We start from the raw sequence: 18,689 nt of genomic DNA on the forward strand, positions 1-18,689 counted from the left end.
AAAAGTAGATCGGAGGGGCAGCAGTTTCCACATAAATATGGGAAAATACCTTTTTAATCTAAAGGTAACACAGGTAACACTATAAATAAAATCTGTTCTCACCTCCACTGTATATTCAAGCCAGAGCAAACTTAAGACATAGTAAGAGGACATATCTGCACCAGGGCGATTGCTACTAAGTTTACATCCCTCCAGGGAGCTTCAGAGTTGTTATTCTAGTTTTGCTGTTGTTGTTTGGATATAGAACCCTCGTATCTCTTACTAAATTTGTGAGTAGGTATTTTAAGACTTACTCCCTCTGCAAAAGGGAACTACTCCCACTGTATTGTCTCAAGTATTATTAAAAATTTTTTTTTAACGTTTATTTATTTTTGAGACAGAGAGAGAGCATGAACGGGGGAGGGGCAGAGAGAGAGGGAGACACAGAATTGGAAGCACGCTCCAGGCTCTGAGCCATCAGCCGAGAGCCCGACGCAGGGCTCGAACTCACGGACCGCGAGATCGTGACCTGAGCTGAAGTCGGCCGCCTAACCGACTGAGCCACCCAGGCGCCCCTCAAGTATTATTACATGTAAAACTGTCAGTTTTAGGAGACTCAATCTGAAACAAGCCACCTTCATAAATTTTGTAACTATTATTTACTCGATAGATATTCACTGAATGCTGCTTCTGTGCCTCAACCATGGTAGGCATTGTGAATTTAATGGTGACCAGCAGAGTCCCTGCTCGCAAAGCCAAACAGTCTAGGTGAAAAGGTAGCTCTTGACGTTACCTCACCAGACTAAGTACCTATTTGGTTTGTCTGTTTGCTCTTCCCCGTTCCTTTCCCAGAGATTTGTAACTCAAAAGCGATGAAGGGAGAGGGCCCATTTAATGAGGACTGGGTCACAATCAGAGAGATTCGACCAGATTGTACAGCTGGTTTTCTATTGTTGTTGTTGTTTTTCTTGAAGAACAGGTGTTGACAGCTTTAAGCACTAGCTAAACTCTGCAGAGATTATAAACTTAGAAGACTAAGAGATATGCCCACATTTTTTAAAGGCAGCTTTCAAGTCAAAATTCAGGCAAACTTTCCATAAAATCAGAGCTGTCCAAAGACAGAACAAGGAGTTTCAGTTTCCTCCATTAGAAATATCCAAGAAAACTTGTAGGGACACCTTGGGAAAGATGATTTATCAGGTGTTCAGTATCAGGTGAGAGACTGGTCCACCTCAGTAGTTCTTAAAACCAGAGAAGTGTTCCCCAAAAATGGTGCCAATTCTAGACCAATTACTTCAGAATATCTGAGAATAAGACCCTAGTCTTGGTATTTTTTGGAGGTCCCCGGTGATCGTTAAGTGTAGTGAGGGTGGAAAACCATGGAGAGACATTTATTAAAACGCCTGCAGTACTGCACTGGCTGTATTCTAGGAAGCCTGCAGACTTTAAGCCGTACAGCAAAAAGGAAGGGACACTGGCATACCCTTTTCCACATCAGCAAGGTCATCAAGGAGAAAGGCGAACAGGCTAGTGTTCTAGCTTGTAATAAACGAGTCCAAGTTCTAAGATGTGCTCACGAGGGAGAAAGGCCAGAACTATCAATAATATATTGGATACAGACAAAGAAAAGAAGATACGCATATTTTGACATTCCAGAGACCATTAAGGCTCTGCATGGACTAGGTGTACTGACTAAGATATGCATTTTATGTTGTCAGGGGGTACTTGTTTTTCTTTCGTTCATGCATTCATTTATTCATTTGTTCATTCGTTCATTTTTTTGGTTTTAACCAGAAAATTCCCTGGTTACATTCTTACCTCTTCCAAAGCCGTATTAAAGTGAATTAGATGTTTGCAAAATTCACTGGGACTTGGGGAAGACTGGCAGGAGAGACCACGCAGCAAAATTCTTGTATCAAGGGAAAAGCTGTGGCTTTCGGTATCGAACAAAGTTCTACCAAAGGCATGAGAGTAGAAATCAGGTATATAAAATAAGCCGAGAGCCCCCAATGAATGTCTATGATTTCCAGGTACCATAATATGCTAACACTAGAAAACAGCCTATTTTTAGTACTTGAGGTTGTTTTTGAAAATCACCAATCTTTTGAACCTTGTTTTTCTTTTTTTTTTTTTTTTTTTTCCTACTACAGCTTTTCTGTGCCTTCAAAGTTACTGAGGATCATTGACCAAGATTCTCCATAGCAAAAGGGAACAGTGGTAATAAGGTTGTCAGAACCTGGGAAAGAAAAGTCCACCTCTACCCTTCAGTGACCTAGAGGAAGAGAAAGGTAAACGCATCGGTCAAGGCCAGAGCAAAAGCTGGCATTAGCCCCAAGAGAAAAATGCAGAAGTTCTGATTCTCAGCCCTTATTGCAAACCACCAGCCATTCTCACTTCCCCTGCCAACAGAGCTGACTTTTGTCAGTGAGGGAAGAACTAAGTTTCACAAACAATTAGCACAATAAGAAATAAGGGTGGGGTACTAAGGGACCATAACCATGGTGACTGCTTTGTGACTCTAAGATCACTGACAGGCTTTAAAAAGAAATGGATTTGTTCCTTCAACATTGTATTAGATCGCTTCATAATGAAATCAAGTTGGTGACTGTCGGTGGTACTGGTATCGTTGAACCTTCTGTTCAGGAGCACAAAAAGCATCAGAGAATAAAGAGAGAGGCAAAGTTGACCTGACCAGTTAGCTTTCAAAATATAAAAGCTGCCATAAGAGCCACCGCAAATTAGCCAGGGCAGAAAAGCAAAAGGGGGTTTTCTACAGCCATTAATTGCCATATTACCATTATTATCATTATATAATACAGTACCATATGGAGAGCATTAAATAGTGTACTTTCAAACGAGACTCAGGCCAACTAGGTTAAGCAATGGCCTCCTTGAATCAAAACCTATTGCCCCTTGAGGCCCGCAGAGCTGCCTTGATTAAACACAGCGGCAGGCTCCAGTTGAAGGGATGATTCTTCTTTTTTGAAGGGAGGTGGAATAGAGTAATTGCCAGATGTTTGCAATTTTAGCTATAAAAAGATGGCTGCTTTCCATTCCTGAGTATGTTGAATCTTTTTTTTTTTTCTTTCTACCCAAGCTATTGTGGTTCACTAAAATAGGCCACTGCACTGATGAATCATCGTTCAAAACTGCAATAATGGAAGCAGAACAAATATGACATTTTAAATTCACATAGAAGAGAAATAAGTAAAACTGTATGGGTAATAGTTCTATGCTAAGCAACAGAAAACATGTTGGAGTATAAAGGACCTGATTTGGGTTCAGACGAGTTATTCTTGAATCTCCTCTTGACTGTTCTCTACCTGTAAGACCAGGTCAAAGCAATCTCATCATGGAGACTTGATCTCCTCAAATACCAAATGGTGTCACTATCCCCACCCAGCCTCGCTCTCAGAAGAAAGAACTTACGCCTCGCCTTGGATGGGCACTGTCCAGAGAAGGTGTGCAAATATATACGAAAGTATATCAAAACCATATATTGTGATATAATTGCACATACAGTGTACATTATTTTGTATGTGCATTATATTTTCTGATAAATATTAGAAACCCTCTCCCAATGCCACCACAAAATACTCAGTTCTCTGTTCAAACAATGCCTTCTAAATCTGGTGAGATGAAAATGAAAATCTGGCTTTTACTTAAACAAAAGCAATATAACTGGATTGAGAGACTGGTGACCTCTTAGACAAGGGATGTTATCTTTCTTAATGAGTGAGCTAAGCATCTCCTTGAGGGTCTGATGACATACGGACACTTTCTGTGAAAAGAGACATACACATGGACCAAGTTTAAACACAATTTCAGGGCACTGGCTAAATCCCAAATATGAATCCTAGGGATGAGCGGGATGCGAGATAAAATTCCTAATTAATTTTTTTCTCAGAAAATATAATTAATAACATCTTTAGAATCTCTCTGCCTCATTGGATAAGTTGGAAAATAAAAGATTTTAAAAATTAATAAAAATCACCAGTTTATATTGTTTGTTCTATATAACTTTCATTTACATTATTATCTGTAATGATAGTTCAATAATAAAAATGCTACTTCTTAAAGAGACAATAAATATGAATTTTTTTTTTTCATGGCATAGTTCAAGTAAAGTCTCTGAGAAACATGTTCTACAATTTTAAAATAGTATATATCAACACATCACAATTCTAGCAGGTCAAACTAAGACATTCAATCCTAAAAACATCACCATAGAACAAAAAAGAATAAACTAAGGCTATTTTCAAAAACAATCAGCGAGAGTTACATTTGGACAATAATAATTTAAAAATCTATGGTTGTAAAAACTATGGATTATGATTCCCAGAGCTAATACCTACATTTTAATTTTAATAACAGCAACAGTAACAACAGCAGCTTCCACTGACTTAGCGATTATTTTGTGCCATACTACTATGTCAATGTATTCACTGGATTTTGAAAACAACTCTTTGAGATATATTTTTAAGATATATATATATATATATATATATAATTTTTTGACATATATATTTATTTAAAGTAAGAACAAATTGAGACAGCTTAAGCAGCTACTTAACCTAATTAGCCCAAGTTCCCAGAGAATTAGGGGTAAAATCAAAACTTAAACCAAGATCTATCCGATGCTGGAGTCTCCGTGCTTAACCACCGCCTGCCATGAGTCTTCCCTCTTTTAGCCTTCCAGTCTGTCCTGCTCCCAAGTAAACTCTTTTTTCTGAGTCCTCTGAGAAAATAATCATAGAGCCACTTCACAGAATTTAAAGCTTTATATTGCTAGTTAACTGGTCATTTTCATATGTCAAGTTTCTAATGAAAATATAAACCGCTTAAGGATTAGGATGTGTTTTTACTTGCTTCCTATCTCTTATAGAGCCCTATTAAATTAAAATGTCATGAGGCATATCTGAATTGTCCCCACTAGAGGAACTGAAATAAATGCAGAGGGTGAGGTACAAAAAAAGTAAAATCCATCTACCAGGGACTACATTTAATAGGCATATGTGACACTTCAAGGTCACCTCAAATGGCAATATTTCTAGAGACATATCATGTACCTTGGCCATTTCTTTCCTGGTAAATAATTTTTATAAAGCAAGTACCTGATAAAATCCATATCGTGATTACATATATGAACAGATCACTAACAAAAACAGCAAATTTACATGTCATTGAAATTTCATTTTAATGCCAATAAAACTACCAATGATATCTAACAAGTTTAAGCAAGATGGCATAATTCACGCAACCTAACAGAGATTTCAAATAGTTATTGAAGAGCTTTCTGAAATAATGTCTTCTTGACATTACTTTGGCTTTTTTTTTTACTTCTGTACATTATCCTGTACACGCCAATGCACACGTGATTCTAATGGATTTTTGCACGTTATTTGAATGACTTCAATTTTCAAACAGCTCTAAATGGTAATGATTGGGGAAAATAACAGCGATAAGATTTTCTTCTTTTAAGATAAAATACTAATAGCATTAAAACCAGATGCAGTGTAGTGCTAAGAAAAAGTCTACACATGGAGTTAGGAGACAGGGATTCAAATCCCAGCTTTGCCCTGTGCTGGTTGTTTCACTTTATATTATATTCTCTGCAGATTGAGAGTGATGATACCTATCTTTTACAGTGTAGCCAAAGATTAACAGTAAAGCAGAGTGGATTTTAGATGAAATAGGATAATAAATCTACTAAAAAAGTTTTTCACATCCTTATGACAATGTTCTGCCAGAGAACTCATTTTAGTGGTAGTAATAATTGTTGATTATTACACAATTGTTATTCTATATTACCAATATTTTACTTAAGGGGAAGTACCAAAATTTGGTCAAACGCGGCTTCTACATTTATAAGCCTTACTGTGGGTCCTCTGAATCTTAGATTTTTCATTTGTCTTTAGGAACTATAATCATGTAGGAACCATAATGTTACAGGATATTGTGCCAACTGGACTAGATATTATGTGGGAAAGGCATTTGAAATCTACTCATATCCACACACACACACACACACACACACACACACACACATCTTTGAAGCTGCAAGTTGTAATGAATATTTTACAATAAAGTGCTTCTTTCATTGCTTCCTGTGCAGCAGACCATCTATTCTGTTTGAGATCAGCAACATTCAAAGCAATGTAAAGAATGGATGGGAAGAGAGAATACTGGTGGTCAAAGTGCTAGGAAGCCTGAAGTGCCACATCTCAGAGACCTATACTCTTCTCCCCCTAGTGCTGTGCTCAGCCTTCCAGACTCTGGCAACAGTAAATTTAAGAAAGGATGATAAAAATATAATACCATGATTTTTTTTTCTTACAGTTCCTAGGGTCAATCATTGTTCCGGGGTATGGTTTCTTTATATGGTATATTTGCCCAAAGGCTCAGGTGTCAGATTTATTTTTATAATATCCATAATGAATCCATTTATAGATGATTTACATAGGCCTGTCGTGACCCAAAATCGGCTGAGATTTCAAGCATCCCTTCCTGAAGTAACACAATAGCAAGTGCTCTATAATGCACAAGCTTGGGCATCGCTGAGTATTCTAGAAGAATCTTTTTTTTTTTTTTATCTCCTTTCTTCTGTTTTTGGATCCCAATTAAAATTCCTTGAGACAACATATGCAAAAAACTATGTTATGATGATAAAAGCACAGAAGGAAAACCATAGCAAGGTGAAGAATGATTTGAGTCCCTGAACCTCTACATTGTTCACATGATAAAAGATACTTAAGACTTCAAAAGCCACTGCCGTTAACTAAGGAGAGTTTGTGTACTCCCAAGACCTGCAGAAGATTCAAAAGGCATTAAAACACTGGCCCCTGGAGTTATTGAAACAAATGAATGGCTCCCAAACTTCAATTGAGTCTCAATCAGAATTATATGGGGAGTTTTGCTTTGTTTTGTTTTGTTTTGTTTGTTTTGTTTTGTCTTCATGCAGATTCCTGGGGCCCATGCCTTGAGATTTTAAATCTGTGGTACTGACATGAGCCCCAGGGCTTGTGTGTTTTCTTTTCTTTAAAAAAAAATGTTCCCCAAGTCTTTCTGATGACTGGCCAGCTTTGACCATTGTTTAAACCATACATTATAACAGTAATCATGAAAGTGTGGTAAGAGAATTCGATATGCATGCAAGATGGCACTTGAGAAGGAGAAGAAACCATTTTTAAATACATCCATCCATACATATAAACTCATAGAAAGTTGTAAAAATTGTTTAAACTCTCAGTTTTTTCCAGTGGTAACATCTGATAATGGTAGAATACAACATCAAAACCAGGAAACTGACATTGTTGCATTACTGTTAGCTAGCCCTGACTCAGTTCCCGCCATTTTTTGACCCACATGCATTTGTGCGTGTATATAATTCTATTCCAGTTCATCCCATGCATAGATCCGTGCAACTACCTCCACAACCAAGATCCAGAACTGCTCCACCATCACAGAAAGACTCCCTGTTGCTTTTTCTTGGTATGAACACCCACTCCTGCCCCACTCCATCCTTCATTTCTGTTCCCTAGCAACCACTAATGTGTTCTCCATCTCTGGAGTTTTGTCATCTCAAGAATGTCTTATAAATGGAATCATACCGTATATGTAACCTTCTGAGACTAACTTTTTCTTTTTTCATTAAGCATAAAGCCATTGAGGTCAATCCAGGTTATTGCATATTATCAATAGTGCAATCCTTTGTATTGATGAACTGTATTAATGCATTGTTTGGAGATACTGGACTTTGTTGAAACATTTACCTATATGAAGGACATGTGGACATTGCCTTTATAGTATTTAGTCATCATGAAAAAAGTTGCTATGAACATTCATGTACAGGTTTCTGTGTGAACATAACTTTTCATGTCTCTGAATTGAATTCCCAGGAGTGCAACTGCTAAATCATATGCTCAGGACATGTTTGGGAAAGACGCTGCCAAAGTTTTACAGAGTCGTTACACAATGTTACACATTCTTACCAGCAACATATGAGTGATCCAGTGTCTCCTCATCCCTACAGCATATGATTTTTTTTTTAATTTCAGCCATTCTAATAGATGTATGGTAATATTTTATTGTATTTCTATATTTACTTTTATTTTCAAAAAAGAAATTAAGCTTTGTTTAGATTTAAAATATGAAGTGACGATATTACTATGTATTTACATAATTTAAAAATAAACTAGGGGGCACCTGAGTGGCTCAGTTGGTTAAGCATATGACTCTTGATTTCAGTTCAGGTCATGATCTCATGGTCATGTGACTGAATCCTGCCTCGGGCTCTGTGCTGATAGATTGGAGCCTGCTTGGGATTCTCTCTTCTCTCTCTCTCTCTCTCTGTCTCTCTCTCTCTCTCTCTCTCTGCCCCTCCCCTGCTCATGCACACACGCTCAGTCTTTCTCTCTCTCAAAATAAATAAAAATAAATAAGATTCAAGAGCACCTCACCACACAACACCGCATTATTCACCACTTCCAAAGCCAGACAAAAAGCATGAGGAATCTAGCACCTTATTAAGGAATCTACTTCCATAGTTCATTATGCTGACAGGTTACAAAATAAGAGATTTTGTTAACAACACATGAATGAACTTCTCTTTGTTTTAAAACATCTACTCGACTCTGTCCACATAAATTAATTCTATCACCAGAGCTCCTAAACAAGTCACCCAAAACGCATCAGTGACACAAAACTGTGGCAACCGTGGAAGGAATCCAGAGGATCAGAGCTCAGCTTCGCCACTTACTGTTCTGTTATATTGAACAAGCCACCTAACCTCTGCGCCTCTAATATTGGAGTAATAACCCCTGCCTGCAGTCAACAATTTTGTTTGTTATTTACAGCACTCCTAGGGCAAAGGCCCTACACCTTCTAGAAATGTATTAGTGAAATAATGATCCTCATCTCAGAAACGAAAGGGTTGCATTAGATAATTTTTAAGATTTATCCAGGCTCTAGAATTTCACAGTTGAGGCACTGTGATTCCTATCATTGCTATTTGAAGTTGATCATCTATATCAGTATAGGGGCGCCTGGGTGGCTCAGTCAGTTAAGCGTCTGACTTCGGCTCAGGCCATGATCTCACAGTTCATGAGTTTGAGCTCCACGTAGGGCTCCCTGCTGACAGCTCAGATCCTGAAGCCTCCTTCAGATTCTGTGTCTCCCTCTCTCTCTGCCTCTCCCCCGCTCATGCTCTCTCGAAAATAAATAAAGATTAAAAAATTTTATAAAAAAAAATCTTTACCAATATAACTTTATTACTAATAATTCTAGCTATACCACTACATATGTATTAGTCATATTATACTACTAGAATTATAATTTAGAATAATTATTATAGTATGTAGTAAGATTCTGAAGTGCATTTATTAAATAAATACTAATTTTTCAATGTTAGTTATTAAGATTAAAAACAATGTTATTATTATAGCAAGAAGTGTATTCCATGAGGGCAGGGATTAATCTCTGTCTTGCTCACTGCCATTCCTTCAGCCCCCAGAAGACAGCCTAACACAAAATCTGTTTTAAGTAAATGATTGTTGAATAAGTACACCATGGTAATTCCTTAGAGTTGTAAGATATTTTATGGTTTATAAAACATTTTCATCCTCTGTTATATTTGATGCTCAAAACAATCTTGTAAGATAATATCACCAGCTAATTTTTATATATTAAGGAAATGTGGAATAGAAAACATCACCAAGGTCAAGTAGTGAAACTGGGGCTTGAATGTAAATGCCCTGCCCCCCAAATCAGCATGAATCTTGGCTCTTTCAAGTGTTAGTAAGGCCTGTGAATATTTGGTAAAATCTAATGTCACCCAAAGAAATTACAAATCCTTTTCTCTTCAGGAAGATGTGAGGTGAAGATCAAATTAATACAATTATTATCTGACCCTTTAATGAATGAACAGCTGTCCTTTCCTCCCCACACACCCTGCCGAGGCTCTGAAAATGAAAACTCATGTACAGCACTCCACAGTCATAGACGAGGCTCAACACGCTTACCTGGAACCAGAAACGGGGCATGCCAGTCAAGCCCGAGTCTCATTAGAGTTCCTGATGTTTCAGTGACTTTGTGACTGTCCTCATGACAGCCCATGTGTAATTATAACAAATGTCTAAGAAGCTGCAATTGTTCTTGTATGATTGCTGGCAACTTAACAGGACTGTCAGGACTACAGAAGTAAGATGTTTCACGTTTGTACCTGCAAAGTCACAGGCCAGATTCACCTCTGGTGGCAGGGGACAGAAACTATAGGACTCCAGAGACAAGATAGCACACTGTGAGTCTAAATACTTAGATATGACTGTTCAGAATTCACAGTCAGTTCCCCTACACTTTCTGCCACCTACTATTCTAAGTTTTTACAAACAAACAAAAAAAGTTTACTAACCGTAAGAAGAGAAGCAGCACCAAATTGGCTTATAGGTTAAACACAAAAATGGTAGAGAAAACCCATGCTACGTTATTTCTTTAAATATATTGTCATCAGTGGCCATCTGTTTCCCTCACATTTTCACTTCTGTTGAGAAAACAAATATGTCCAGCCTAACCAGTTTACATCACTTCGCATCACTAATGGCTAGTTCTCTACCAAGTATCAATAACCCATGACTTCCCAATTCCTACGAACCAAGCCTGTCTTGCCTTTTCCAATCTGAGACAATCAAGATACCGTGGAATGAGCACATTTGGCAAACCTGGGCTCTGGCTCCAGTTCAGCGCAAAACTCTTGGATAACCTTGGGAAGCCAGTTCCCCTCCCTCTTAGACTGAGTTTTCACATCTGGCAAATGGAAGGACTAGATTACAAGAACTTCAAACTCTTTTCTACTCCTGCTGCTCAAAGATGTTGTGATTAATGCATGAAGAATGGCTTTGTCAAGAAAGCAGAAATGAAGGAAGACTGGCTGCCATCTCCATCATGGGGAATTCAGTTGTGATGGCAATTTATTCCAGCTACTCCCATCTACTCCAGATTAGCAAATCACCTAAAAACTATTCCCCCTTCATGAAATGGATTAATAACCTCACGGGAGAACAAAGCATGGAGAGATCTAGCAACAAGTTTTCAGGTTTAGGACGCTCATTGACTAGAATTCATTTCAACCACTCTGATCAGACCTTTCAAGTCTAGGTGAAGCAAGGTAGGCAAAGCTTGAAAGCAGAGGTCTTATCTATATTATACAGAAGTAAATCAGGTAATACAGGTGGAAATAGCTTGTGAAAAGAACAACCACTTTGAAATTAACTCCAAGAAGAATCATGTAATAAAAAAATCATGGAGTTAAAGTGGATGAAGCTGCCTAACCCAATCTCCAATAAATAGAACCCCTTAACATCAGAAAGAGCCCTAGATATGAAGAGTAAAGGTTAGCTCTATTATTTTACTAGCTACATGATTATTAAATAAGTTATTTCACTTCTGGTAGTTTAGCACTCAGCAAAATGGCAAGAACATCTGCTCTACCTAACTCAGAGAACTACAGCAAGAATCACCTTTGAAGAATTAAATGACAAAGAATACGGAAGTGTAGGGTAAACTATAAAGGACTGTACAAATGCAAAGGGATTCTACTGAAAGTGTTACCTTGAATTTGCACCCTAGGGATTTAATTTTTCAAAATTCTTACATAAAAAATGCTCTTTAAAGGAACTTTATAGAGATTGGAGAACGTAAATTTCAGACCACAACACAACCCCAAATTTACAAACTTGGAAACATTACCAATTATTCTCTATGATAAGCTATTGTAATTATCACATTTCATTCAGCCAAAGTATTAAAAGAGAAAAAGAGATTTTGTGTGTGTGTGTGTGTGTGTGTGTGTGTGTGTGTGTGTGTTTGTTTTCCAATTCCCAGAGTTGCAATTACAGGAAAATTTCAGAACCATCTCAAGAAAATAACATATTAGTAAAGTGGGAAAGCTCAATTACTTTGGTATCTACCAAAAACAGAAAAAGAAAGATCAATACCCTGTTCTGCCATCATAGTCTAAGGCTTTGTGTTCTTGGTTTTGTTTATTTATTTTGCAAATTTGGAGCAGACAGAAGATCCAGATTACAGTATAAAGATAATCACTGGCTACTACTTTCAAGACCAGAAAAAAAAAAATGCATTATCTTGTTCTCATCAGTCTAAAATAGAAGATGATGAGACAAAATCATACATGCATAGCAACATTCCACAAAAAATGATGTGGACATTTAACAGGATAAACTTTGTAAGAAGGCAAAACTTAATAAAAAAAAATATGAAGGCTACTGTACTAAACATGAAAAGGCATTTGGAAACGCAGGGTCGTCATTCGAAGAGGACAGAAGGAACACAAGTTGTTAAAAAAAAGATCAGTGGAAAGTTTGAGAACAATGAGCAAAATATGAGGATCTGAAGGCCTAAAGAGCTACTAACTGGGAAAAACAATACCCCACTTTTAAGTGTGCCAAAGCTCTTTAGAGGAAGGTCATTAGCAGAATTCATTATAAACGAATTATGAGAGTTGGGGCACCTGGCTGGCTCAGTCGATGGAGCACACGACTTTTGATCTTGGGGTCATGGACCTGAACCCTACAGCGGGTGCCGGGATGACTTAAATAAATAATATTTTTTTTTAAGAAAATCATGACATACGGGATCACATAAATATAAGCTGATGTGGAAAACATGTGGGTACTTGGCCATTCTCAGCCCGAGTTTAAAAATGAGAAAGCAAACCCCAGAGATTGCAGACATAAAACTAAGGTGGGGAAATGGAACGGAAAACTTCCAGGTGGCAGTGGCTCAACAACTCCTGGACTAAAAGGCTCAAGGAATGGGTATAGGAGGGTAAAAGTGATTCAAACAGGTGGGTCGGGCTCTAGAACTGGCATGCCTGATGGGTAGCTATGAAGCCGGGATCTGAAGAAGCAGGATCTGCCTGAAGAAGCAGGTTTATATTGCTGTGGCCTAACCACCACCCCAAACATTACAGAGCCCCTACTATGAGGCAGGGGTGCCGCTGGTGCCATTGGGAGCAAAGGCATGAGTCACGCAGTCCCTGTCTCCAAAAGCTTCAAGTACACTGAAGGAGACAGGCTCATTTACAAGTAAGTCTGTTGGAAGGCTTGTGATAAGAATTGTGATAAGAATTCTACGGGATGGATAAAGAGGTTATGGTGGAGTGAGAAAGAGTCCTCTCCAGAATATAGTTAAGAGGTCCTGGATAAGTCTAGACTCAGACAGAGGGGACCTGAGCTCAGCCCTGAGCAGGCCACACATCTCTGAGCAAACAACTTATACCCCCTGCCCTGCATTTCCCACATTCACACCAGTAAAGGGCCGACCGTATGCTTTCTATTAATTCTAACTTTCTGTCTTTGCAGTTAAGCTTCTTAGAGGTCAGGCTCTGAATTAAGCTATGAATGAAAAGCCTTTATGGGCTACAAATTGAGGGAGAGTATGTACCAAAGGGAGAAAATAGGTGAGCTGAGGCACAAGACCCCGGCATCTTCAATTCACCCTCTAGGTAAAAACTGTCTTGGGGCGCCTGGGTGGCTCAGTTGGTTAAGTGGCCGACTTCGGCCCAGGTCATGATCTCGCGGTCCGTGAGTTCGAGCCCCACGTCGGGCTCTGTGCTGACAGCTCAGAGCCTGGAGCCTGTTTCAGATTCTGTGTCTCCCTCTCTCTGACCCTCCCCCATTTATGCTTTGTCTCTCTCTGTCTCAAAAATAACATTAAAAAAAATTAAAAAAAAAAACAAAACAAAACTGTCTTACCTACTATCTGGAGGTTTCACTAATGTTACAGAGCATTCTAAATGAACAAAAACAAAAACCAAAAAAAAAAAAAAAAAAAAAAGGGAAAATGGATATAAACTTTAAAAATGTATAAAAATTTAGACAAAAAATAACATAAATTATAAAAATGTTTGCAGTCACAGAGAATGCACTAACATTTCAATTAAATAGAAAGTAAAGCAAATCTCACACTTCCAACAAATATCATGTCATAATACAGAGCAGATGACGAGATGCAGCTTCATTTAAAAACAAAGTCTGAATATCCATGAACCTTTCCCATATTTATCTTTAAAATGTATATATGCAAGGGAAATTTCTTCTTTCACGTATTCAAAAAAGGTTATATTAAAAAAAAAAGAGAGAGAGAGAGAGAGAGATTGGCAGCAGTGCAAGAAAGAATCAAGACTTCAGAAATTAAATGAGACTGAGTTGCTTGAAATGAGGATGCCATATTCCAAACTGTTTACTGCAAGAAAAGAATTACTGAGCCGAGTACTCACCCATCCAGCCATCCGCCATCCATCCAAATATATACACACATAAGAACATACAGACATACATTTGACCATACACAATCATTCCTACTAAAAACACAGTAGCATAATAGGAGCCAAGAGGAACATAAGGACGAGGGAGAAACCATGTCTTGTTGCTTAAATGGGGAAACAAAGCTTACATTCTTACAAGGAAGTATCACCATCACATGGGGCCCGAGAGCCACCTATGCCAAGAAGAGAAGGGCAAAGCAAGTTTAGCACCTGGGGAAGGACAAAGGCCGCGCTTCCGACACTGAACAGCCACAAAACTACCTCGCCTCTCCATATTCCCATTTCCGGTTTTCCATGTGAGAAAAACTCTTTCCTCACAGGGTAACACGAGAAAGCCATAAAACGATCACGGAGAAGCGCAGCATCTCGTACAGCCTACATGCTGAATAGGGGCAGAGCAAAAGCAGGAGGAATAACAGAAAGAAAAAAAAAAGCAGAAAGGTGAGGCTCACAGAACCAGAGGTACACGGAAACATCCCACTCCCAGGGATGGGAGTGGTTTCCTCTGATCTAGGCCATGTCTGGTCATTTTGGAGAAGGTGATACAAGTAGGATTTTGACCGGGGAAAAAAGAGGTGGGGGTGGTATGTTGAGAAAGAGCACATGGTCCTGAGCTGCCGTGTTCTGGAGAGGATGCCAGCGTCCCCAGAGCACTAGACAGACAGAGAACGAACCTCGCAGACTACAGCAAAGGGAGTGGGGCATCTCAAGTGCACAGAGTCACCCAAGGGGCCCAAGGGGCCAACCCACTGCCACACATAGCATCGGGCGTGGAGGGATCTGAAGGGAGACCACTACTTGCTTCCCTCCTCCCTCTCACATATGCCATGTATTGGCCTACTTAATATGGGACCTGCCCTCCTCCCCTGCCCCTCAGGTGTGTGTCAGTTATCATACTTACCAAGGCTTCCTCACAAGTTTGCCTCCTACTCCAGGAGGGAGTCTATCTTAGTCCTTCCATGTGAGAGAGAAGTCTATTTCAGTTCTCCCCCAAAATGAGGGGACAAAACAATAGTCCCCCAGTAAGCAAACAGGGGAAATGCAGAGAAAGCAAATAAGGAAGCCAACATATGGCCCCTCCTGTCCTGATGAGGAGGGATTCTCTTCCAAATTCCAGCCCTGAGTCCTGAAACCACTAAAAAGAACAAAGACAACCAGTTCCACTAAGTCTGGGAGCAGACATGGAGCCTCCTTCGAAGCCTGTAAAACTCAGGCACTGCCACAGAGATTAGTAGAACACCAAGAGCGTCACATACTGTTTTTCCAGGGTAGCATTCTGATGGTCTTATTGTTGCTCCTCCCAGAACAAAAAATCCATGGCCACAGCCCAGGAGTGCATGCTGATGCCTGACCTTCCTACCACCTGCCTGAGCGTCCAGCCATCTCACACAAGCTGGATATCTGGACTAGGCTTCTGACTCCAGAAGTCATTAAACTCTATTTACAATACCAACAGACTAATGAAGTGTTTGCTGGGGACAGGTAGAGGACTAGGAAGCAAAGAGAAAGACTGCACCATACGACAGGGCGTGACACAGTCTTACTGAAACTTGCTGAAAGAAACACACTCCCATCACCCAAGAAGCAGTAAGAAACATCATGGAGAAGTTATGTAAGGTCATTTTTCTAAGTGGTGGTGGGATGAGGGAGAAAACAGAGAAAGGGGTACTGAATCTCCTTTCAGGTCTCCTCTCTCTCAGCTCCCAGAAATGGAACGTTCTTCTGCTTGTCAGTTATAAGTCATTGTTTCATGGGTTTGGATGAGCTGCTGACATTGACTGGTAAAAATATGGAAACTCTTCCAGCAAAGAGTACAGCACCCTGCACTGTCTGAGAGGTTCAGTGTGTGACTCTGCATGGACCTATGAACCTGAGATGCTGAGCTCGTGTGGATCATCAAACTCTACCTGATCAAAACTGAATGGACTGCCATTACAACCTCTAGAACTAGGTTTCATTCACATTTGCCTATGACCTTCTACAAACGCAGATCTCACAGAGCTCTCTGGACAACTTCATCCTAAGTAGTCTAGGGGAGGAAAGATAGCCAACGAAGGTTAAACAATTCCAGTGAGGTACCTTCATATGGGTTTCCAATCAGACCACTGCCTGGCACCATATGGAGCCACTTGTCCCATGTCAAGAGGGAGGGGCAGCTGGGTAGCAGACACATCTCTACATGAGATGAGGTGAAAGGATAACATGGTAGAAGGGCACTGGGCTACGAATGAAGAAACCAAGTTCTAGTTTTGGCTCTAGACCAAACTCACTGTATAACCACAGCCAGATAACCCCTAAGAGGTCTCACTCTCTATGTCCCTAAAAGAAAGGTTCGCTTTGATAGTTTCTAGATGCTTTTTAACCTTTGACAGTCTATTAACTACAATAAGCACAGCGAATTCTTGAGCTAACCTTTCTCCGACACAACACTGGACAGATGAGTCACTCTTATTGTACTGAACTCTCCCACTTTGGGCACCCAACTCTAAAATCCCCCCCACTTACCTTCACCTCCAGGTTTGTATGGGTTGTACTTGGGCTTTGGAGCAACTACTGGTGCAAACTTCTTGGGTGGTTGTTGTGTGGACACTGAAATGCTGGGAGTCCCAAAGGAATGGGTGGTCTCCATCCGTGCAGGCACATGGCCAAGAGGCTCACCAGTACTTTTGGGTGGCAGCCAAGACGGATGAGACATTGTCGGAATCTGAAACTAAAAAGAAATAAACACAGTTGGTTGGTTTCCAGAAGCACAAAAATGGAAGCAACCCACCTCTCGCTTCATCATAATTTCATCTTAATCCATACTTGAAATCTTGAAAAAGCTCTCTGAGAAGGAAGAAAGAGAAAAGGTAAACGGGGGGACCGGGAAGAGGAGGAAGGGAAGGAACAGGAAAAACTGACCATGGGAGGAGAAAATAGAAACTCCCTCACCAATCTTGAATACTTCTTCTAACAGTTAACTCTTTAGCACTAACACTCTTCAGGAAATGGATATGATAAGAAATGTTCCCTAACCCAAAGGAGAATCTGATACCAAACAAGGTTGCAAAAAGGCTCAAACTTTATCAATAACCTATGAAAATGATTACCAACCAATGACATGGTGATAAGTTACCTAAATGAAGTGATATTACCTAAGTGAGATAAAAAAGAAAGAAAAGTGTTTCTGGGATGCAGAAAAAGGTAAGATTATTCTTGTTGGGAGCAAAATGAAGACCTCACTGATGAGGTGCCCCTCAGACTGGGCCCTGAACTGGCAGAGGCCAGTCCGAACAGTGTCAGCAAAGTGGCACAGGCAGAAAGGTACACAGCACTTATGCTTGGTGTGACCGGAGGGGGAATAAGGAAAAGCAGCGAGCAAACAACTAAAACATGGGATGCAACCAATGCCCAGACAGCTTTGCACCCTAGCCCGGGGAGCCTGAATGTATTAGGTCAGCATTAAGGAGGCACCCAAAGTTTATTCTTGAAACAGGGGCATAACCAGGGCATGTCCGGATACTTTCAAGTGATCCCTCTTAGAGGAACCGTCCTGCTCCCCACCAAGGGGGCACTTGCAAATCGGGGGGAGGGGGACTTTGTTGGCCACAATGCCTGGGACCGTACCGGCGCTTAGTAGCGAGACACTAGGGATATTCAACACCTGTAATGAACAGGTCAGCCCCACGTGACCAAGCATCAGGAGCTGTGCTGAGCCAGTATCATAGGGAAGATTTATGAACAACTTAGCTGGTGGCGGGGAGGGGAGGGACAGCCCAGCCAATGTACTGTTCTGATGGGATTACAATACACTATGTGAGGAAAGAAAAAGGATGTCTTGCCTGTCAGGGTAAGCCAGTCACCCCTCCAGGGAGCCTGCAGGCTGGGGCTGAGCTTCCCGGACATCTTGCTGAAGAGGAGGGCTCTCCAAGCCTGATTGCAACAGCTCTCCAGCACAGGGAGGCCCGGAAGCCACCCTGCGCTGACTCGCAGCCCCACATCCACCCAGTAATTTATTAATTGAACTGAATTAATTGAGAGGGCTCCATGATTACCTCCAGATGTCTGTAAAAACAAAGAACACTGGAAACACAGAGAAAAATAAAGGCCTCCGTCCATGGCATGGCACCGGAGATGGGGTGACAGTGATAGGAAGGGCGCAGTGTTGGCCAGGTAGTATCAGAAGGAATGGCATGACCTCGAACATCGCCCCCCCCCCGCCCCGCCTACCCTGACCCTGCATCAGGGCCGCAGGTACCTCAACTGTCTCAGAGTTAAGATCAAGCCCTGCCCCCACTAACTCTCAGAGTTTTAGGACAACCAATGAGATAACAACATTAGAGTGTCTTATATACTATAAAGTGCTATGCAAAGTGAGAGAAAGAAAATG

General features: G+C 40.3%; 1 protein-coding gene across 9 annotated transcripts in view; it reads right to left on the reverse strand.

The window, feature by feature from the left end:
* Positions 1 to 18,689, reverse strand: part of LPP (LIM domain containing preferred translocation partner in lipoma) — a 679,983-nt gene that overhangs the window by 433,777 nt on the left and 227,517 nt on the right. For all 9 annotated transcript variants that reach the window (XM_049629520.1, XM_049629513.1, XM_049629514.1 and 6 more), the window contains one exon: positions 16,826 to 17,030. In XM_049629520.1, coding sequence (XP_049485477.1) covers positions 16,826 to 17,015 — 190 coding nt within the window. In that variant the 5' untranslated portion in view covers positions 17,016 to 17,030. The remainder of the gene's footprint in view (positions 1 to 16,825; positions 17,031 to 18,689) is intronic.

The sequence above is a fragment of the Panthera uncia genome, chromosome C2 (assembly GCF_023721935.1).
Source record: "Panthera uncia isolate 11264 chromosome C2, Puncia_PCG_1.0, whole genome shotgun sequence".
In the NCBI taxonomy this organism is placed as follows: Eukaryota; Metazoa; Chordata; class Mammalia; order Carnivora; family Felidae; genus Panthera; species Panthera uncia.